Source organism: Vidua macroura, chromosome 5 (assembly GCF_024509145.1).
Source record: "Vidua macroura isolate BioBank_ID:100142 chromosome 5, ASM2450914v1, whole genome shotgun sequence".
Taxonomy (NCBI): domain Eukaryota; kingdom Metazoa; phylum Chordata; class Aves; order Passeriformes; family Viduidae; genus Vidua; species Vidua macroura.
The window spans coordinates 38,093,183-38,117,524 of NC_071575.1; the positions used below are offsets into that span (position 1 = coordinate 38,093,183).

The 24,342-nt window shown below is 39.1% G+C and overlaps 1 protein-coding gene across 2 annotated transcripts in view; it reads right to left on the minus strand.

Moving 5' to 3' along the window:
• Window positions 1-2,069: 2,069 nt before the first annotated feature.
• TPH2 (tryptophan hydroxylase 2) overlaps window positions 2,070-24,342 on the minus strand; it is a 51,631-nt gene continuing 29,358 nt past the window's right edge. Inside the window, exons 9-11 of one of the 2 annotated variants that reach the window (XM_053977657.1) lie at window positions 12,153-12,248; window positions 2,599-2,732; window positions 2,070-2,496 (exon numbers count right to left, since the gene is read on the minus strand). In XM_053977657.1, the coding sequence (XP_053833632.1) occupies window positions 2,322-2,496; window positions 2,599-2,732; window positions 12,153-12,248 (405 nt within the window). In that variant the 3' untranslated portion in view covers window positions 2,070-2,321. The remainder of the gene's footprint in view (window positions 2,497-2,598; window positions 2,733-12,152; window positions 12,249-24,342) is intronic. The other variant, XM_053977658.1, reaches the window with a different exon arrangement.

A 24,342-nucleotide genomic window follows, 5' to 3' on the forward strand; every position in this document is an offset into this window, starting at 1 on the left:
CATTATAGTTAATTTATTTTTAATCATGTTGTATAATAGAAATAAAATCATATATCTAGCAGTGGGAGCCCATTATCCTCTGACAATGTTCTGTGTCATTGACATTATATCTTCACTGTAGACAGTTTCCTTGCCATCATTAGTCCTAGAATGACTATTGGATTTCAAGGGTTTCTCCCTAATCCATAATGAGATTTACTTGCTAACAACACAAAACAAAACGAAGATATGCTTCTATTGTTTTACTGCTATGGAATTCTTATTTTAAGCTATTCAGAAAAGTCAAGTATAAATCCAGATATTATAAGTATTTAAAGTTTTCCTGCATCATTCTGATTCAAGGGAAAGCCTTGGTAACTTTGTATGTTTTGAATCTTTGCTGCTTATTGTGGCTTTATTTTACTTAAGCAAGCAACAATACCTTGCCAGTTCTTGAACAAAGTAAGAGCTACTATTTCTTGATTTTTTCAGACTGGTTAAAGCAAATCTCAGTACAGTCCATTTTCTCCAGAAAGGGCTACAAGGGGTTCATCAGATTCCATGGAAAAAAAAGTGGGAGAAAGTTTCCTGCTAAGGTTGCCAGCATTTCCTCTGTGGTAAGTGCTAGCTAACAGTCAGCACTAATGTTGGGAGGTTAAAAACTCCTCCGGCATGCTGGTCCCCATGGGATAGCTCAACAGCTCTTCATTTGTACCAACAGCAGTCACAGTTAAATCTAAAAGTAGATTTTTCCACACCCTATTAGCAGCACCATTAGAATGCAGCAGGGACTATCCACAGAAAAAGCTTTTTCTGTTATTTCACAGTTATCTTTGAGGAGGTGGCAGATATCCCTGTGAAAATTATCTTTATAGATTGCCTCTTATTTAAGGATATGCTGGTACTACCAAGTGGTGCCTTTTTAATGCTGAAATTGCTAGCAATATTTAAGAGTCTCTGCACGACTCTTTCAGCTGGGAGAGCAGCTTCAATAGTTACCTAGTTTCCATATATGTAGACAAGCTGTGACACTTTCACCCTTATTGGCATGATCTGCATAAGCCATGTGGTTTCCATTGAGAAGGGTCCACACAATATAGTCAACTCACCATTATTTTGGCTAATAGGAGAATAGAATAACCCAGATAAAGGAAAGACATGCATAATTATTACTTCCAGATAAGAGCCAGCTCAAATATTTCTGCTCTGTGCTTCCCAGACAGAGCTTGTACTTCTGTCAGAGCTTGCCAGCTTAGAGTTTATTAAGTCAGGCATTACCTGCATCCATCTGATACAAGCAACGCAGTTTGGGTGTTCCTATGATTTAATCACTCCACAAATATTCTAGTAACTGAAAATCATCTCAGCTATAATTAAATAACAATTTCCATATTCACCCTTTTATATGTTCTGATACTGGCACAGTGTAGACCCAGTCAAGCATGGCCAAGTCAAGGTTGAATGTGGAATAATGAGGAAAGGCAAACTATGCCTGAAACGCAAGAGGAATTAAGTTCAAGACACAATGGAATGCAGAAGACATACAAGGATGTAGAAGGACTTTGGATTCACATGTAACAATGAAATTAAAACAAGTGCTTCATCTCTTATATCCAGATAGCAATCTCAGAGGCAACACTCTCAGGATTGTCACAGGTAACACATGTGAACTACAACTACTTTTCTACGTGAACTGTCAGAGGTTTCTTTTTTTTTTAGTGTGTTGCAATTGCTCAGCCACATTGGACATTTGTCAGTTGTGGGTTCTCATTATGTACAATCTTCACAGACCTTTTAGTACCGATACATATCCTTCCTGATCTCTGATAGCTACTGGTACATAAATTGTATTGTTCAGAGACACTACGTTTTGTAACAGATATATGGACAAAACAATGTCTTTACCACTAGAGAAGGAAATAATGCTTTCTTACAAAGAAAATAAAATGCTGCAAACAATTTTTTTTTCTTATGGATTCATATGGAATGGGAGGGATAATGAAGAAATAAACTCAGGCCTAATGAAATCAGCAAAACCATTTCTTAAACATTGAAGTGAATCATTTTATGGAAACCAAACTGTTGCCAGGAAAATTTTAATGGTATACTTGTACATGACATTGTGCTGAAGAATTGATTATTATATTCTGCCACATTCCATGTTTCATTTACAAATTAGCATCGCCTTGGTTTGTCTGCACATTACAGTTAGACAGAGCTACACAATGATGCAAGCCACAGGCCAAGCTGTAAAGGGAAAACTGATGGCTCTGATAAATTAGCCATCTCATGTAAGTGGTGACAGAAAGAGCAACTGACAGCAAATCACAGTGCCAAACATATCAAATCCCTAAATATCTGTTCATTTTACTTAAAGCATCACATACAGTGTTTAGATCACTGCGGAGGTCCTGGACAACATTTTCTATACTCCTGGTATCCTTCAGAATCTCAATACTTTGTGTATATGGATTGAAATACACAGAGAAGGGACGATTGATTGATTTGGCGAAGTCCCTGAAAGGAAAAAAAGAAAATTAACTTCCCTTTTTTTTTTTTTTTCTTCCCGGCCACTAAAGAAGAGAAAATTAGATTTTTAAGTCAGGGAAAATAATTTACCTCATCTTTTCTTTGGCCTCTTCAAAACTCTCTGAAACAAAGTAAACTTCCTGGAAAGTAGTAATAAGGCATTCTTGCAAACAGGTTGTCTTTGGATCGAATGTTTTCACATTCGCCTTGTCAGAGAGAGCATGCTGCAAAATACACCACAGGATCTGTTAAACTGGATTTTGGTAATGCTTTGTATCTATATCAGCTGTTCATATATACAGGTTTTAGATCGCTGTCCTGTATGTTTCCCATAATTGGTAGCTTGTCTTGTTTTACATACTGTGTTTTTTCAGTTTGAACAGTGAACAGAATTTGTTACTTAAAAAGCTCTTACTATGGGAGATGTTTTTTCCCCATAATAATAAAATAATAAAGAGGATATTAGAAATGCACCTACCATGAACACATACAGATGCAAATGTTCAGATGGAAAAAGGAAAATTATCAAATAACCATTCTTGAAAAATTATCTATACAATTACAAACATATATGTCCCCAAAATCTCATTTAACTAGCAGAATTCATCTTCGTCTTGGTGGGCAAATTGAGTCTGACTAAATCATTCATGTAATCTGTATTTTGCATTTTCAGGTTAAAATCATATAGCATTTTCCTGACAACAAAAGTGAACCTACATATCTGAAAGCCTATTAAATAATAGCAATGTATTGCAAGACAATGAAATGCATTACTCTTCTGCCACACAACCTGAGCAATAATGCTTCACATAGTACTGCAAAGAAAAAATAACTAAACAGTATAGGTAAGTACAGAAGAGACATTGGGCAGATATGGCAAATGCTGCTATGCAGAGCAGAGATTTCTCATCAGCCTTTCTCTTTATATGACTTGCACAAGTCACTAGAAAGGAGAGGTTCAGAACTGAAAATCAGGTACTGAGACATTTTCCAGGAAAATGTTTTCTTGCTCCCCTTTCAACTTGAATATTTATGTTGGCTTTTGGATCTACCTTATCTTCTAGAGCACACATATTTTCATTCTCAGTCCTCTGTTACAGAAGTATAAGGTAAGGAAGCAAAGCATATTTAGGTCACCTTTCAACCTTCTTTAGTCCCCTGATATCTATATAGAGTGAAGATATGAATGCGAAGGAAAAGCATAAAGAAATGACAGGGAGGAAGCAGATCCCTGAGGTCCGAAGGTACCTCTGATTTCTTTACTTTCTATCTGCATGGTCATTCTTTATAGTGGAGTAAACTATTAACCTTAAGGTATTCACCACAACTTTTATCATTGCTCTTACTTATGCTCATTCCTAAACCCCTGTGAAAGGCTCTGAAAATATCATACTACCTCTCAACCTGAAGTCTCCAAATAGCAGGACAGAAAACTGGAACAAGAGCCTCTTCCTCCCACCTCCTCTCTCTCCAAAAATAAATACATGAAAAATTAATGCATGGAATCTTAAAATGTCAGGGAATTAACTTTCTTTAGTACATGTTTCTTTTCCTTCTCACAATGATTGCTGTTTCTAGCTGGCCATCAGTTAAACAGGTTTGAAAACAAATATAAAAAATGCTCTCTCAACCATCATCCTGTTCTAAAAGGACTGCAGAACAGGCTCACCATATTAGGCCTCTGCCTATATCCCTGTTGTCATTTTCTCTTTGCAGAACCATGGTGTGGTTGAATGCTTAGAAATTAAGGCATTTACCTCTTTCTATCAAAATTAATTTGCCTTTTTTCACTTGGAATTATAATAGATTCCCTGGGAGGGTATCTATAGATAAAAATCTCCTCTTAAGGTGCCTTTGTGCTTCCAGGTGAGACTTGGTTGCTCAAATGTCTAAAGCACAAAGTTTCAAAACTCTGAGTGGACTGAGTGAGGTTGATTCCTTGCAGGGAATGAAGATGATGATACAGGCCATGATTCCATAGGAACTGACTACTTGTTGCTCATGGATTCTTTCCTGTACTGTGAAAGGTTCAACAGAAAGGGAGACACTGTTAACTTCTCTATTTACTAATGGCCTCTGATGGGCCAGGCCTAGTCCTTGAGACTGAAGTTATCAGCATCAAGAAAGGATCCAGCCTGTGGCTCCTACATTGTGAACAACTGCTCTAGTCACTGAGCTCTAATTTTATAAAAGGAGAGAGTTTAAAGAGAACGAAAGGATGTCGCCATCACAGGGGATGTCCTTTAAGAAAGCCTTTCTAGTTATTCTCCTCAGATTATCCATATGAAATGACTGATTCTTTCTGAATCCCAGTTTAGTTATACATGGATAAAGCTGCTGTTTCACAAAGCAACTCTGCAGAGACTGGAACATGAGGAGAGCAGCACATGTGCACCCTGTAAACTAAGGGTAAAGTATTCAGACATGCCTTCAAAATTTGGTGACAACAGATGAGTTATTCTTAGGATTGTAGTTTGGAAACAGAAGGTGTAAATTCTGCTGAGTTTCCACCCGAGATACCTGTCTCCCCTCCAAGTTCTTTTGGCTCTTAGATCAAGTAGGAATTGTCATGGCTACCAAAGCAATGTTTCCATCTTTGCAAGTCTGGATGGTGTTTTCAACTTGTACAGCAGGCATCTGTAACATCTGCTATTGAGTTGATATGCTGACACCAGCAATGCCAGAGTTCAGCAATTGAAAGGAGCCTGCAGACAAACATTCAGAGAGACCATAAAGTATCTAGTATGAACTAGAATGATCATGACACTGACTCAAAGCTGACCAGAGCATTTAACAGAAACTACAGTACTGTAAAATGCTGGTCCTTGGTGTCGTGGTTTGACACAGAAGTGAATTTTCTCAGGAAGTTGGGTCAAACCAATCAGTAGTCAGATGTGGATATTGGCACCTGGAGTGACCACTAAAGGCATGGACACGTGTCTGAGAACACAGGGGGGTAAAAACAAGAACTCCCAGGGGAACTGTCTCTGGTTTCGGTTGTCGGAGAGTGCAGTGCAGATCTCCCCTGCCCAGCCACGGGCTGGGTGGCGGAGGGGAAGCCATGCGGCCTGAGGGAGGTAGGCCGAGGGGGCTGAAGGACTGGAACCGGGCCGACCCCTGTGGATGGAAGGGTGAGAGAAGTGGAGATGCCTTTGTTCCCCCCCCCAGAGGGAAAGAGACAGAGAGCCTGATGGCACCTGGAATTTGCCAGCAGAGGAGAAGGAGAAGGCGGGGGGAAGGTGCCCAGTGGGGGAGTTGGAGTTCTGGGCAGAGATTTCAGCCATTCAGGGAGTCTGAACTTTTAACCCTATCCTGGAAAATGAAGGCTTTGTAAAATATTACTCCTCCTCAATTTGAAGTAGAAGAGAGACAGTCCGGGACCTGAGATGTTAGAAGAAGAAATTTTTAGGTGGGAGGAGATGATGGAGTAGCTTTTGGCTGGACTTTTCGTGTTAGCCATAGACTGAACCAAATTCTCCTGCAATAGAGACTGCATTTTAGGGGGATGCAATGGTGAACCAGAGACCTGCTTCAGCAACTATCAGCACAGGGATGGCAGGAACAGAGAAAAGCTGAGGAGGGAATGCCCTCTGTCTTCAGGAAGAAGATAATCTCTGTTCTTGGACCCTCGGCCCCAGGGGAAAATGGGGAGGGACTGTAGTCCCAAGATGAGAAACTGAACGAACTGTTGTCTCTTTGGGTCCGTGGCAAAGCATCCTTAAAGGAGCCCTATGGGCAGTCTGTCCATGTGTGGTGGTGAGAGCACTGTGACATGGAAAGGAGAGTGTCACACTGGCAGATTTTCTCCGTGCGGTGCCATATGTGACATGGAAACACTGGAGGTGGCAACTGTGTTTCCTGGGGGGTCTATGGTGCAAGAGAGACTCCTCTCTCCCTTTATGGACTGAGTCTTGATTATCTGAAGGGTGCCAGCTTGATCAGGAATCCCAGGTGATGTTTTATGGTGGTTGTTTTGGAAATTGGGTGGGGGGAGGAGGAGTCTTTTGGAGGATCTTCATCCTGGATTTAGTGCATGTATCTTTTATAGTAGTAGTAGTTTAATAATTTTTTTTTCCTTTGCTATTAAGCTTGGGCCTGCTCTACTCTGTTCCTAATCACATCTCACAGCATTTATGTTAGGAAGGTGTATTTTCATGGGGGTGCTGGCATTGCGCCAGCGTCAAACTGTGACACTTGGCAATCTCAACATTTTGAAGTACATAATCTCAACAACAACAAAAAAAAAAAATTGTCTGGTGAGTCCAAAAGCTTTCAGCTTCCGGCCTGTTTTTAAAATACACGTTATTCACTTATGGTTTGGTTGGACATTCAGTTCTCCAGTGAACTCAAATGAGTAAGTACCCAATATGTATTTCTCCATGAGAAACCTCTATGTTATCCACCTCCAATGCGATGTTAGGGTTAGCACTCATGGAAAATAGCTTTTGGTAAAGTAGGACATCTCACCATCTTGTGGATCTGTGATAACTGTCTCTAATGGCCTATTCATACAGACTGTACTGGTAATACTAGTAATACTATTGGTGAGTCTTCTTCGGTTCAAGAAATACGAATTTGGAGTGAAACTTCAAAATGAATCATCACTGATTCTCAGGAAAAGCAGCAGTATCAGACAGCTTAAGAAGCAGACAATCATTTGTACTGAAAATAAGCATAACAATTAAAAAATGTCTCCACTCCCTGCCAGATGAAAGGTTAAAAGAGTGATTGAGGTACTTAACAATAGGTGTCTAAGGCCTAGGCTGTCTGATGGATCGTACAGAGAATGGAATATACAGCACAGGATCTAAAGAAGCCTTTTACACGTTTCTGCAGTGGCGGCATGTCAGATGGCACCAGGCATTTACGCTGCACAGCTGTGAATCATTTCCTAAGTGACCACTATCACTGGCACATGAAAAAAGAGTTTGGTCCTGTAATTCCTCCTTTGAGTATAAAAATGGATTGCAGTAATACAACTCAGAGCTTTTCAGCTTTGAGCAAGAAAATAAATGAAACAAAACCCAAAAAGTAAAATCTTCAGCTAGCAAGGGGAAAACTTGAGATGAGTTATAAATACTGCAGTGTCTGAGAAGTACAGGAGAACAGAATAGGAACACAGGTGAGAAGTTGTGTGTGTGTGCCAGTACTGATTTTATCACCTTGTTTTCCCAGGGGGAGTACAAAGAGTCTTAGAAAACCTATTCTTAAATGTTCTCCTGCTTATCTACAAAATATATTCTGAATCTGACAGTGTCCTGTATTACCAGAAAATTTTGTTCAATAGTGTAATTTTATATATTGTGTAGAAAAATACAGAAAATCTCTCTATTTAAGGAGTCTCAAAATTAGCATCTGGGATGCAGGAGTTGTTTTCTTCACCTTCTTCAGAAAACAGAGCCAAAATTTGCATTTTATTATTTTTGGTTATACAGTCTAATGCTGGCACTTCTTAAATTATCATTAAAACAAAATAATACAATTGGATACTATATTTGACTTTAAAAATTTATAGAGAGAGATTTTTAACCCTCTGTGTTCAGTATAGAAGCATACAACAGGGATGTATGACTTGATCTACAGCCAACTGAAGTTGATAGGAGACTCCTTTAATGAAAGAGTTCAAGAGAGCATCACACAAATTAAATCGATTAAAGTTTCCAAAGACATTTGAACTGCTTTTTAGAAACAGTTTTAATAATTGAAATGTACATTCTTTCCACCTTATCTCTAAGCCGCAAATACGTACTGTGTAATAGCAAGAGTTAACCTAACTCTATTAGGCAGAACATTTTATAACTACTTACTGTATTATTCGATTCCCCTCAGGGTTCATTTTTAATCTTCTCTTTCTCCTTATTTTGTGGTGCTTTTAATATTTTTTTACTTGATACTTTCATAGCATGCACATAGGGAAATGCATTTTTCATTATCTGAAATTTTAGGTCTAAATACTGAGTGGGGAAAAAAATTGCAAAGGACTCCTATAGTGATAGGCTGGTGCACACATTTCTCTAGCTTTTACAGTTATTTGTTACTAGAGCTGTCGACCAGATTTGTGAAGTGGAGCAGTGTAATACAGAAACAGGGATGACTGAACAAGTCATTCAGTCCTCCAGACAGCCCAAATACTACTCACCATTTCTACCCTACAAATAGACTCAGGTACTTCTAGAAATTTATACAAATTATACATAAAATTGGTGACCATTTTATTTCCTGTGCATACTGATGCATTGAAAAGAGACCTGCTAGGGTCAGAAGTTGGAGAAAGGCTTTTCTTCTTGCTCACAAAAGCATATTAATAAAAAATGACTGTGCAGTCTCAAGGGCACCCTCAGTAAATTTGCAGAGAACACCAATTTGGGTAGGAGCATTGTTCTGATGTAGAACAGGAAGGCTCTGCAGAGGGATCTGGACAAGATGGATCGATGGACTGAGGCCAGTTGTTGAGGTTCAACAAGGCCCAGTGCCAAGTTCTGCACTTGGGTGCCATCAACCCCAAGCAGCAAAGAATGGCTGGAAAGTGGCACATCAGAAAAGGACCCGAGGGTGCCGGGCAACAACAGCTGACCGGAGGCAGTGTGTGCCCAAGTGGCCAAGAAGACCAACGGCAATAGTGTGGCCAGCAGGACCAGGGCAGTGACTGTCCCTCAGCACTGGTGAGGCCATACCTCAAGTCCTTGCCCAGTTTTGGGGCTCTCACTAGAAAAAAGACATTGACATTCTGGAGGGTGTCTGGAGAAGGGCAGTGGAGCTGGGGGAGGGTCTGGAGCACAATGATGAGGAGCAGCTGAGGGAACTGGGTTTGTTTAGCCTGGAGAAAAGGGAACTCAGGTGAGACCTTTTCAATCTCTATAATTACATACAAGGAGATTGTAGCCAGGTGGGGGTTGGTCTCTTCTCCCAAGCGAAAAGTGACAGGAGAAGTAAAAATATCTTCAAGTTGTGCCAGGGGAGGTTTAGATTGGATATTAGGAAAAGTTTCTTCACTGAAATGGTTGCCAAACATTGGAGTAGGCTGCCCAGGAAAGTGGTTGAGTTACCATCCCTGGAGGTATTTAAATGATGTGTGGATATGGCACTTGAGGACATGACTTACTGGCATATTTGGCAGTGCTGGGTTGGACTTGATCATCTTAGAGAACTTTTCCAGTCTAAACTATTCTATGACTCTAAAGTCAAGGCAGCAAAACATTTCAAGATCCTCCTTCCTAGTGGCAAGGATACATAAGTATTTGAACATCCATGGGCCACAGCCATCCCCGCCTGAAGCATGGCAGAAGTTATTTCTGAAAGGATGTCTTCACTCTGACACCTGTGAGAAGTACGAGTGTTGCACACATGACGGAGAGGTCGTGGCCATGCAATCTGAGTCTCTTATTCATCCCCACTCACTACAGAAATAGCCAGCATTGTTCTCACCATTTTCAGAGCAATTGCTGCCATCAGTAAGGATTTCAGTTACAATCAGGATCTCAACAACAGTCTATTAGCATGACCTTCCTTCAGGTCAAGGAAGAAATTTGTCCTCCCAGTAGGTGCTAGGAGGGAGACTGTTTCCCCAAGAAACAGTAGAGAGTGACAATGGTGGTACCATGTGGGGCCCACCACAATGGTGCCCAGACACTCTCCTTCCCAAGCACCTCCCTAATAATAATTTGCTGAGAAGATGCACATTCATGCCAGGATTGTTGTCTAAAAATTGCTTCTCCCATGGTCATTTTATCAGAAAACTTAGTCATTTTTTGCATTTTTTCCCTTAACTTCTACTTTCTTTTCTACCCTGGAGCACACTTCCACAGACTTTTTGAATATTTTTCACAGTATCAGTCCCTTAATGGAGACTATGTCTACTTGTGGTATGGTGCTGTTATGTTCCCACAGCACACAAATGCTTAGTTTATCAGTAACTGAAATTTCTTACTTAAGATTGGTATATGCAAGATCTGGTGAAATTTAGTATCTTATGATACACAAGTGGTCAAATCAGATGATCTAGTAGTCCCTTCTGGTGTCATATCTACAAAATATATATGTAGTGTAACAGAAAAGTATATAATATTATTGACTCACAACAAAATTTTTATGGTATATATCTGGCCATAACACCGTAGCAGATAAATATAGCCCGTTAATGTCAGATTATTTAGCTTTTAGCATTGCTTTTCAAAAGGATTAATTTTCGCGTTTATACTCCGTGTTTACTGCTGAGCAAAGAACCCAGATCTGGGGTCACAAATGTGTGGCACCAAATATGCAGACTTGACAAGAATAATGCATTTGTTTATGACATTGATGGCAGAAGATTTATTTTGTTCTTGACTATTCATTTCTTCTTTTGTATGCCCTTAGATTTTGTAAATTATATGATAGGTATTTCCAGGGTCATCACCTAACGACCTTAACTATTAGTTTAAATAAAAGGCCTTTCTTTACAGAATCCTGCAGAGTTTGGGGCTTAGCACTGAATGTTGCTGAGCCAAAGGAAAACAAGTGGGGCATCTTCATCTCTTTTCATTCAAACATCTTTGCACTGTGAGTATAAAATATTGCCAGATAGATACAGAATGTTTCTGTGGCTGGAGTATGCACAGAACTGAGAGCAACTCTAATGCAATCAAAGAAAAAACACTAGAGAAGGTAACTTTCTTCAACATTTTTTACTACTGGAAGTATAGCAGTTTTACTAATAAGCTTCACCACAAATATTCACAAGTTACAGGTAAAACAAACAGCAAAAAGAGACTGAGATACTTCTATTAAACTGCCAAGTAGCTCACTGAAAGCCAGCCCAGAAGGGTGGGAAGATGTCTAAACACAAATAAACAACAGGTATAGAAACAGTTTTCAATACTTTTCCATATATGCTTTCTAAATCCAAGTGTTTACCTGCAAAGCCACCATTCATTTGGGTCTCTGAAGATGGTACTTCTCCCTCTCTTTACCCTTCCCTCCCATCTTGCTAACTGAGATGTATTATGTCCCAAAATACCATAGCTGTGACAAAATACCTTTTGCCTGTTCCCCATATTTTCTAGGCATTAAAAGAGGCAATAAATTATCCACTTCAACTAATCACACCATGCAAGGTTAAACACTTTCACCCTTAAAAGAATAGGGCTCTATGTATTGTAACATAGGCAAGTTCAGTGTGAGTTTATATGCATTCCTTAATTTTAAATATGATTAATTTACTTAATCAGGACTTTAATGAATGCTGTTCTTTTCACATCAATAATGAATCCACTCACGTACACTGGATTACTTAGAACAGAATCATGTCTGATTTGTAGCACTTTTTGTGGGTATTAAAAATATGTGCTCCTTACCCAAACAAAGCTTTTAGAGCCCAAAGCACTCTTACCTATTAGAACCCTTGAGCCTCCTTTGACAAGAAATGAAAATTCAAGCAGAAATCAGTTTTTTAGTTTATAGTTGCTTTGGTACTTTGGGCCTTACAAGTCCATTTCATGCTTCAAGTGCCAGCTGATATTTCAAACAAAGCTTTTAGGTCAATACCGTATTTTAAATACAAGCTTTTTATCTTGAGAATTTTAACTGTTATTTGAAAGTCAATATATTTATAACCAATTATTTTTTTTGTTAAGATTAACATTTTACTGTGCTTTAAGGGTACATACCTTTAACTCTCCAATAGAAGACAGAAGTCCTGCCCCGTAAGCACGCAGTTGTCCTTCTTGCTTGCAAAGGCCAAATTCGATCGTAAAGAAATAGCACTGTAAAATATACAGATATTCAGTACAAATAGTATAGTTGCAAACAGGCACTTCAACAATAACAATCAGTACCATATTCACTTGCCTGTCTCACTTCTTTAGAATTATCTACTTTGAATATAATATCAGATAACGTATATTATTGCTACTAAGTAATTTAAATGTCATGTTCAGCAGTGAGGAAGCTTTGCACAAAAATTTAGGATTTTGTTCTTTGTCTGGGTACACAAGCAGTTCACAGGAATGGCCAGTTAGAAACAGACCAGCAAGATCATTTTTAGGTATCAAAGGTGCTAATAGTAACCTCCAGAGGTTTTTGAAACCTTCAGAAATAAATGAGATGCCTTAAAACAAAATCCTGCAAGGTAGATAGTCTGACTGTCTAAGAACATCTGAAGATCTCTAAGATGTAGTTCAGAGCACTCCATATTAAGCTCAGGCTGATATCACTTTAAAGTCTGAAACACACTTGAGTTGTCTAGAGCTAGAATGAATTTACTTATATGTATGTGCTTAAGAGCCTTCTTGAGTTGAGGCCGTAGTCTTCACAAGATTTTATTCTGTCATAAATAAAGAACGAATATGGCATTTGGCTTCTTAAATTGCAGAAAGAAAATTATATTCAGTCAAGTGAATTCACTTGACCTATGAATTCACTTGAACAATAACAATTGTTTTTTAGGTCTACATTCCATCAGGTAATGTGCCTGATCTGTAAAACTGATGACAAGCTGTGAAAAGAGTTCTGTTAAATCAGCATAACAGTATTGTATCTAACTTTGCTGTACCCACCTAACAAAGTTAAATTTTAGGAAGATCATAAGATACACTGACAGCCCACTGTCCACTAAATGCTAAAGATCACAGTCACTTCTGCTCCTATTGTACTGAATTTTGCTTTGGGTTTTTTCCAACACATCACATGCTTTTTGATATTAGATCAAACAGTTAAGATTAAGATAGTAACTATTTCTACATCTGATGGTTTTAGAAATTTGAATTCTAAGTTATATAAAAATATTGCATATATATATACACATATCCCTATATATGTTTGTGTTTATTACATCATCTGACAATTTCAGGTTTTGTGCAAAGAGGCATAACTCCACTGAACATAGAAGATTTACATGTCTTTGCAGGAGAAATTAATTTAGGATAAGAAATTACTCAATATTTTGTACTAAATTTTAGTTTTTAAAGTAACTTCAGAATACATCCCAATACAATGTTGGGTTTTTTTCCATTCAATTCCTCCTTAACTCCCAACTCTTCCAGACTGGGGATCATATTAAATATAGAAGACCAGAACTTAACAGCTCTTTTAAGTTAAACCAGTCTTTAGAAATTCAGAAACTATTAATTGCTTAGCCTCATAAAAGTTTCTGTACAGCTAGTGATTCATATAGCATAGCATTATGTAGAAGGGCATAATAAAAAAAAAAGAATAAAAACATGAGCCCCGTGTCTGATCCAAACCTGCTCAGCCAGCTGAGAACAAGGAACCAGTGGCAGAGACTTCAAACGTCTCAAGTCTGATTCCATCCAGTAGTCAAATGCACAGATATCCAAAAAGGGAGGTGAAAGCACAACATCATAAAATAAAACAAAGCAAAGAAACAAACCCAAAATATCTAATTTCCAACTCTGGCTTTGCTATTGACTCAGGTAAATCAAGCTGGCATAAAATTTTTCAGTACATCCATTGAGTTGATGTCACCATTTAGGAGGCAGGCAATACAACTGGTTTCCAAAAATATTGTCTCAGGGACAAACAGCCAATAACACAAAATGACAAAGGCATCACAGAAGTAATGAGTGGAGCTGAGAGACCTATCACAAAGAGTACAAACTTCACTTCCCCGCCTAAATATTTTGCCAGAAGAGCTATCAGTAGGCCACAGTCCTGTTTGTATACATGCTGACACAGTTAGAAACTAACTACTCAGCTTTACACTTAAATCCTACTAACATCTTTGAATTTGTCCCCCTCTTCCTCAGAGTTCCTTAAAGGAATCTATCAGGTAGTAGTTCTTATGTTGCTAACATTAACATTCTGATAGACATACAGCAGGATTAGACTTCTGATAAAACACAGTGATCACGATCATTTTCATTTTTCCAACAGCAGCTGAAAAGGAGTCTGGTGTTTGTATGTTTCAGATCTGTAAGAGCAGCACTCAGTCCCCACATGTGCGGCACCTCTACTGTTGACCTTTCTTAGGCTGAAGAAGATCAAACCAATGTCATGCTGTTCCCAGGAGAAAGTCAAATGCCCACTTAGCAATTTATAGGGCCAGCAGAGGGAAGGAGGAGAAATGTTCTCCACTCCTCTGAGGATGTGCACTCCGGGGGCTGGAAAGCGCAAAAGGCAGAGGAGCTAACACAGGCACCAGAGAGAGCAATCCCTGCTGTCCAGGGTGAGCAGTATCCACAAGACAGGTAGGACTTGATTCCACTTCTTCCTTGATGGATAGACAGTACTTAAAGAGGGAGCTTCTTTTACATTGGTTCAAAAATTATTAGTATTGTTACTGTAATAAAAGGGAGTCATATTTATGAGCTAACACTTGCTGGTGAGAGCCAATCTTTACTATTTATAAGGCTTGAACTCTCAGTATAACTAACTAAAATAAAACACATAAATAGCAATATGTCTGCCTACTACTAACTTGTGGTATCAAACTGCAACATTAAGAAAAGCCTTTCAGATTAAAAGCTGATTTATAAATTTTCCACATGCAACAAGTACAATCTTGTATTTAAGAGTTCCCTGCTTAGCCAAGAAAGTGCAAAGCTCACCCAATGCTGCCATCTTCAGATCGGTAGTCAGCAATACATGATTCCCCCACACTGATACGTCTACTCAGACGTGCAAAGGCAGCTCAGTGCAGTAGAGTTTGCAGGCTTTGGTAAGCTGTGTTCTCAAGCCTACAAACATTGAGGCATACTGATAAGGAGTTTAAATATTAACTATAAAGTGACACTTTTTATGGACCAGACACATAGATACCCCAGTAAATGCATCGCTTTGTATGGTAAACTACAGTTGTGATATTCTATATTACACACAGGATAAGCACACTGGAGTGGGAATGACTGAACAAAGCAGTGGCTGTTGAGATGAATATATTTTTTGAAGCCTCACCTAAGACAAAATTGATTATTACACTGCTGTTACATGTAGGCTGGTGAATGCAGACACAAACAGGGTCATCCAGGCTCTCCTGCTCTAATTTGAAATCTTGGACTTGTCTCTGGCATACTCCCTAGAGTGTGGCCCCAGATATTTGGTTCCTCTACAAACTACAGCAATATCTGTACTTTACTTTCAGGTCCATCTCACCTTTGGGGTGAAGTGTGTATTTGCTACAATTATAGATAGGCTCTTGAAGTAGGAAAGGTGGCTTTCCATGTTGTATAAATTCTGAAGTTCTCAAAGAGCCTTACAGTAAAACGCTGCTCTGTTAGTCAAATCAGCAAAATGAGATGAAGAACCAAAATGCCAAATGAGGATTAGAAAGAATTTTTATACCAAGTGACATCAATCAAGACTGTGCCAGGAGCACAAGATTGTCTTCAGTATCATTTAATTCTATTTCTCTTACTTATTCAAAAATATATGAAAGATACTTTACAGTCATGCTCATGAAACATTATCTAATGGGTACAAAATTATTCAACAGATGCATGGAAGAAAATCCAATTAAGGGATATAAAATACTAATATAGCAGATTTCTTCCTCCAGAGCCCTTGAATCAAAAGTCATTGGCAAGTAAAACAGTATATCAGGAAAATACCACCACATGGCTCTCGACATACACTGTCCTGCAGATGTCTGTAATTGCCTGTGTCAGAGACAAGATACTGGGGTAGCTTGTCTGGCCAAGTGTATATGTGATTTTAGGAGTCAGATCAGTTGTCCTGCTATTGATAGGAAAGATACAGAGAACATCAAGCCTTGGCAAACTCCAAACCTGGTCTCCAGGGTAAATACAGTGTCTCTTCTTTGTATTCAGACACTGCCCTGCTTTATAAACTGGACTACCGCAAGAAAAAGAAAAATCAGTGACAGCTATGACAGCTAACAGAAAAAATTGTTATTCAAGGATGCTTAGCTATTTTCAAAGGCAGGAAAAAAGGTCCGATAGGCTCAATTCTCCTCACCTGTCTGGTTTCTAAGCCTTTGAAAATCCCTTCTCACACCACATCATTTTGCATTTGAGAATCTCCCTCTTGGGATCTGTGCAAAGAACTTGTGCATAGTGTTGAGTCCTAGTGTCACAGAGTCAGTAGTAGAAAATCTGACTTGTTCATAAAAAGGCCTTTCAAGCCATTCCACTTTGCTTAATTTTCTTATGGTATAGCTGGAGACCAATACTTGTGTCACTTGGCAATTTTCAACATGAAGTATAGCATGAGATTTTATCTGTTTTCTGAAAGTACCTTAAGAAAATGTTGTCAGGGTGAATCCTGAGAACACCAAGCATGTTAAGAGCTAATTCACTTGTGCTCCCTGCCACAAGGGAGGAAGAATGAGAGATTGTGTAATTGCGGGACTGCAATCCTGATACATGGGCAGAAGACTCACCACTACATGAACTGCCAATGTCATGGGCCTACAGCCCCAAGCTGGTGTGTAATAGCACAATCACTTTATATGTATATAAAATTAGTTGCCCTGAAGACAATACAACTATTAATATATGTAAGTACTTGAAAGACCAGTGCCAAATAAATATCCTTAAGAAAATGTATTTACCTTGTTTCTACAGGATTTCAGATTTCAAAGGATATTTGAATGGACCACTCAATTCAAATGCATGTGATATGTTCACAATATGCAAAGAATAATTTTCTTTAGGAGTCCTTTGGTATTTTTGCTCTAAAAATATTCACCTAGAGATTAAATCTCTCATATAGTTGTAATTATCTCATAAATAAATAATTATATACCACTGAAAGTTTTTTTAAAACCCCATTGTTAGAAATTAATCCTAAAAATTAATGAAATAAAAGTGTTTTCATTCCCCTGTAAAAGGTGCTCAAATTGCAAGCAACTCTCAACTCAGAAATATATGTGACTCTCATTTGTGCTTTCTTTCTTCATTCAGAGCTGGTGCAAATAAATGTTTGAATAGTTGCTTATTTTTCAATCTCAAAAACATCAATAGTCACAAAAAAACCCAAAACACAGCTGGCATTTCACATTTGACTGAATTATTCAAAATTCACAGTGTGTTGAGTAGTATCAGGAATGCTCTGCTACAAGAAACAGATAGATGCAACAAAGGTAACCCAGGCAACTAGCCAATACAGCCCAGTGTTGGAGCCCAGACCTCAAGCAATACCAGCTATTTGACAGCTATTCATGCAGGAACATTATTGAGCAGAAATGCAGGGAGATTTTTGAACAACAAATAAATCTCATGATGAGCTTGTGAATAGATCAAAAGCAGAGGAGTAAAATTCGATAGCCAAGTCTCATTATAGGTGATTCACTTACCTCCAACAAAGGCAGTGACCCTATTCACAACCAACAGCATTTCTAAATAAAAAGACAAAGTTTAATTCTTCAGATTTACCTTCTTGAAGATGTTTTTTTTACTCTGCCACTTTGAAAAGCATTTAGGCTCAGTGAAATGAGGTTTCCTTCAGGGATTGCAAAGTGAACATATTTAACGATAGCCTTCTTTTTCCCCTCATCTCACTTCTTCGCATTTAGACCTTTCACTAAGGGTGAATGCTTGAAACAATCTCTTTATAAACAATAGTTTGAGTAAATGTGGTGCTGCTCATTAGAGTACTCTGGGATAGACACACACCTTTTCATTTCTGTTGACAGTCACAGCACACAGTACCACTACATGCAAATTCCTCTAATGCAAGGCTTGACATGCTCAGAGAAAGCATGGCCTATAGTGAGCTCAGGAAGGCTTAACCCCTCATGAATATTTTGAAATTATGCTTGCTTTTTCAGGAGTTTCTGCAGAAAAACTCATAATGGTAACCAAAATAAAATTATCATGCATTTGTTAGGGAGCAAAAAATGTACCTCAAGCCACACAATTAAAGAGGTAACACTATACCTCCAACACTGGGGAGCCCAGCCAAGACAAGACAATGTATATGGCAGCTGCCAACCTTGCAGGTGTAATATGACTTCCAGAATAAGACCTGGAGAACACTCCTACTAACAATTTTGTGTCTCTTGATAGAATATTTCTGTTGCTCATTCTCACATGAAGGAGGCCCTCTTGCTACTCTAAAAAGCAAGCAGAGTGAGAGGAGGATGAAGCACTTCTGGGATTTTTTCTGCTGTTGCAAAAGACGTTAGTTCCCACATAGCTGAAGTCACATAATATCCCACTCTGTGTTTGAATTACTTCAGAATAGCCTCCTTTTTCCCCTCACATCATTTCTTCACTCTGTGCAAAGGTGATGTCTGTCCAGCCCACTCATTTTATCTCAGTTGAAAACCCTGGAGCTATTTGGGGGTGAAGAATCAGGAACTTCAACACTTACGTAGAAAGTCTGGTGTTTCCTGGCAAGGCAGCAATTCCCTTCCACCAAAGCTAGTGGTCACAGAGATGGTGCAAAAAATCAATGCCCCTAAAAGCAAACTTGCTCAACACTGGCAGAAGAAAACCTCCTGTTTTTTTCAACATAATTAACTAACAGTGCTGAAGCTTAATATGCAGCTAAGAAGATGAGATCACTGAAACTAGAAACTGCTGCTTAGATAATGGTTAAACATGTCATTGAAGCCCTGATGCTTTGCCCTTCCTATTTCCTCTTCCCTGTCATTTGACTCTTATCTAGAACAACTTCTAAAACCTGGGGGTTTAAGGTTTATTAATTTCATGTGGAGTTATTAAGAAAAAATTATGTGCAATAATGAGCCATTTCCTTTCCACTTTATTTTATAACATATAACACGAATTCACATTCAGTGCTCCCTATTTTAGCTGAAGAGAGTATTCGCTCATTTCTTTTTCAAGCTGTTGGTTCAAATTTCAGTCATCCAGAGATTTCACACAGGTAACATAACAGGGACAGTGGGGTTTTTTCACATGTTAGCTGGGACTACATGAGATGGGGTCCTCTGAAAATAAATTTAAAAAAAGAAAAAGCTGAGCATATCACTACTGTTCAACCACACCCTTTAGTCTATGCTGCCTCATATGACACACTTGGTTCATTAAGATTCTTCAAAATTCACAGGCTGCAATAAGGGACCCTCTTTTTGGCTTTTCCATTCCTATTTTACACCTCTTTGTCCTGCTACTCTTACAGATGAGAACTTGGCACTAATACAATCTATCAAATCAAGAATGGTCCTGATTTGTTAGGGTACAGGGGCAAGGGCTAGTACTCCACACTGTTCTCCTCAGCTTTGTGGTTTATGCTACAGCTTGGAGAGTATGATTCCTCCAGCAAAGACCCAGTGACTTGAACAATGACAGGAGGCATCACAAAAGTGAGAGAAAAATTGAAACAAATACATATACCAAGAGATAATTTGTCTGTCCTTTGCCTGACAGCATACTCGTTTTATGCATCATTGACCCTAGGATTGTTAGAAGATTGCTTAGAAGAATATCCAGAGAATAGACAAGAACCGCCTCAGATTTTTTTTTCCCCCTGCATCCAGAACCAGAATTTCTACAGAAGCCTAGCTCAGGCCTCAGGACATATTTACCACAATTACCTGTAGATTTCAGCCCCAGTCCAACATTTTTTGTCCTTCTCTAAAAAGGCCATCTTCCACTCCATGGCAAGCATGCTAAGCAGGCAACTCAGAAGAGAAAGCATAAACTTGCAGCACTCCATGAAATACTCTTCAGGATGGGGAGGCGGAGTTCATCCTTTTGAAAATGCTGCAATGCTCCAAGGAAACTGCAAAAGGGGAAAACTGGCACAGGATTCTCTTCCATTTATCCTGGGAAAAGCTTTTGATAGACTGGCTAAGTAAATCCAGAGATTATCAAGTCACAAAGGTGAAGCAACTAATCACAGCACAAGCTTACTCTCACTTTTTTGTAAGCAGGGAGTTTACTGAACCACTGCCCTGTGCCAGTCCACTGTCAGAATTCATTACTCTGAGCTGTGAGGCCTCTTTAGAAACTGCCCTGGGCCAGCCCAGAGACAGACCCCCGGTGTCCTCCCTAACAGGCATTCCCCTGGGGAGGGCACCAGGATCGTGTGGTGCTTCTCCTGATGCTGTTCCCTGAAGCAGGCTGTGTCCCCACTAATTGCCTGGCCAATTACTGCCTGTGACAGTTGTACTGCAGGGAGTGATGCAGGAGAGCCACTGAGCCTCCCATGTCATTTTAACCAAGGAGGGATATGAGCTTCTTGTGTACATGATCAGCTGCAAAACTCCTAATGTATCTACTAATGAGGGGAGGCTATATCTTCAGAAAGGGGAGCAGCCTCCTTGGGCTGAAAGGATATCAGACCTTTTTCAAGTTCTGTAACTGTGGGGACAAAAACACACTGAGAGAAGAGTCAGGGACAACTGGCCAGTGAAATTTTAAAATTCTGATTTCAAGGAAAAAACGCACTATTTCTTCACAGTCATGCTAACTTGGAATTTATTTCCAAACAGCAAAAAAGAGTTAGGACTTTATTCCAAAATTACTAACATCCATACTAATTTTCTAAACATTTTAAAAAGAAAATTAAGTTCTTGTATCTATTTACTGAAAACTGATTTAATAGCTGACTTGTTTTCAAACATCACAGTTTCTAACAGCAACACTGCATTTAAACTCAATGTTCTTTTAATCACATAAATGCCAAGGGACTCCCAAAAGCTTTTGTGACTCTTAATGCATTAACTCAACCTGCTTTGCAAAAAAGAAGCAAAAAAGATAGTAGGCAGAAGCACAAAAGTGTAAGTTCTATTCATGTCAAGCTGACAGACAGATCAAAGAAGAAAAGTAGCTCAGGAAATTTTAAATGTCTATTAATTTTGCTACTAAAAATATATCCAAATTGAAGATGTTTTTCACGGCTGCAAACAAAATATTTTTCAAGTATGGTTGAGCACATTCTTGCAGCACCTTGATTTTCAGCAGTGAGGGCATGTAAAATGAATCTGTCATAACCACAGAGTAGTCAACTGAGTCACCACTGACTTACTTGCCAGCAGTGTATAAACACAAAGCAAATCGCATGAACATGTATTCTGCAAGGTGGAAAAAATATACTGAGCAAATACCTGAGCAGAGAGATCGTGGCTATTAAAGTCAAAGGAATTTACAGGAATTTTTGGTCTGGAAGTGAGTTTTGGTCTAGTGACTGACTACCAAATGTGAAGATCACTCCAAAATTGTCACTAGTGATCAGATTCCTATGGATATGCAAGAATTCTGTGCTTGTATAGGTGCTAAATTCATTGCAGATGTATAGTATATATCTGTATATAAGCTAATATGCTCATTCAAAGATGAAAAACTTAATCCTATAAAGGTGTTTACATTTGAGAGATGTAAAATGTCTTGTTAAACTATAATTTTAGCTACTTTTATGTAGTCTAACTATATAATTATTACAATTACAGCCTACTGATTCAAGGTAGGGAACAAAAATCTCTAGGGGAAAAAAAAAAGAGTAATACACTTTACAGGGAAAAAAATCATAATCTGTGAGTACCTACTCTTTCCAGCATGTCTTGAAAAAGCTCTGAGCTCAAACGGCTTTATCTAGCACTATTAGTAGACACCATCTTTGTAAATGTCTATAGAAGGTTCTCTATATGGTACAGAATATATGAAACTTACAGCTGACAACTGAAACAAGATTCTTCAGTCTAAACTAATGCTATGTCTGATGCAAAAGCAAACTAACAGAATAAGAGAGTGGAGGTGTTGTTCAAAGTGTGCCTGAAAGGGCACCACCATGTTGAAGTTCTGTTGACCTTGCACTGCAACAATTTCAGCCACAGCTGGAATCAAACCAAAACAACTAAAATTAACAGCCACAAGGCCCTTCTCTGTAACTTTTTCTTTGGCTTCAGCAATGCTTTCAGGTTTAAAGTACTTGCTTTAACTTTCAAAAATCATCAACAAATAAAACAAAAACCTTTATGCAATAATTTCAGAAGGCCTGCAAGCTCTAAGAAGTAGCTAACAGAATTTGTTGCATGCTGTACCACACAAGCTTAGACAAAGGAAGAGACACAACTGCAAAATCATGCATCCTTCAGAATCAATTCAATCCCAGCAGAAACCCTCATTTCTAAATAAGATGTTTTGGAAAGTAAATGATAAAAATTAATTTTACAGCAACAAATTCTATTTTCATTTGCATGTGTACAACTCTACATCTTTTAAGAGATGGTACACATGGAAATGAGGCTATTATTTAGCTCACAATCCTAGCTTATTGAAAGCAACAGCAAACTTGCCCCCTGGCCCTCTGTAGCATCAGCATTGGACTTATAAATATAAAATTAAGCTGTACTTGCAAAATTATTATGGTAGATCACCCAAAAGTATCTCAATTAAAAATTTATGGGACCATATATTCCATCCAGCACTTTGATGCCATTTGATAGAAAGGTGACGACAGGCATAAGAGCTGCTTCCGAAGTTACAGCATTAAGGAATTGAGCCCTCGGCATAGTTACGGATGCCAGAAGTATTTTGTCTTACTTCCATTCTTTAATCTGTGCACTCAAAGAAAGCACTCAGCATGCTGGGTGAGATAATTAGACTGAACACATGAGGTATGACCAGTCCTGTGGTTGTGAACATTAAGTTGACATCTGTTCAGCTCTATACAGGTATGTATTTTAAGACTCCTTCCATACGACACTATTTGGGTTAATTATTTGCATATTATAACCCAATAATTTGGGTTTTTATTTGCATAATAGCTATGTGTATTAATGTCCTTTTGGAAGCAAAATCACTTACTGAACTATCCCAGACAACAAAAAGAAGAGTAAACAGTTTGAGGACATCAGTGAGGCAGCATCTGGAGTGCTCTGTCCAGTTGTCCAGTTTTGGGTTCCCCAGTATAAGAGAGAGATGGAGTTACTGGAGCAAGTTCAGCAAAAGGCTATGAAGATGACTCAGGGACTCAAGAGAATCTCTCTTATGAGGAGAGACTGAGGGAGCTGAGCCTGTTCAGCCTTGAAAGGAAATGACTGAGAGGGGACTTTGTCAATGTCTATCAGTATCTGAAGGTAGGGTTCAAGAGGAGGTTTCCAGGCTCTTCTCAGTGGTGCCCAGCAATAGAACAAGAGACAATGGACATAAACTGATGCACAGGAAGTTCCACCTGAATATGAGGAAGAACTTTACTGTGGGGGTAACTGTGCGCTGAAACACATTGCCCAGAGAGGTCATGAAGTCTCCCTCACTGGAGACATTCAAAAACCATCTGGAACACAACTCTGTGCAATGTGATCCAGGATGACCCTTCTTGAGCAGGGAGATTGGACCAGATGATCCATTGCGGTCCCTCCCAACCTGACGCATTCTGTGATACTTTGACTCTGTGATTACACATAACTGTTATGGTTTCTGCCTGAGTGCAGAATCTCCTGGCTTCCTTCTCCTGATGTAGTCACTGACCCCTGAAATGAGGGTTGGGTATGCAGGGTAGCAGCCATGGTTGCACAGCACAATGCAGCAGGATGCACAGATCCCTAAGCAAAGGAAGCCTGGAGCTGGCCCATCCCAACACCACTGTGAGTCCCAGCCAGGTAACCACACAGCTGCATTCAGGGAGCTGCTCCTAAGAGAACTCTCCCTGCAGTCACCAAAGTTATTTTTGCACAGCACTCCTCAGCAGCTCTGGCTCCAAGGAAAGCATAGGTAAAGCCAATTCCTCCACCTGTGCACCCACCGCACAGATATTCCCTTAGTCCTAAGCAAGACCTAGACATGGCTGAAATGAGCTGCCTTATGCTAAACTCCTTCATTTCCCCATATACTTGTGTGCTGCTGCTGGAGGATGTCCACGTCTTGTACAAATGACTTAAATAATGTGTTACAATGTGAACAATACCTACACAGAGCCCAGGATTCTCACTTTCCTTCTGCATACTGGTGAAAGCTCAGGGGCAGTCAGGAACAG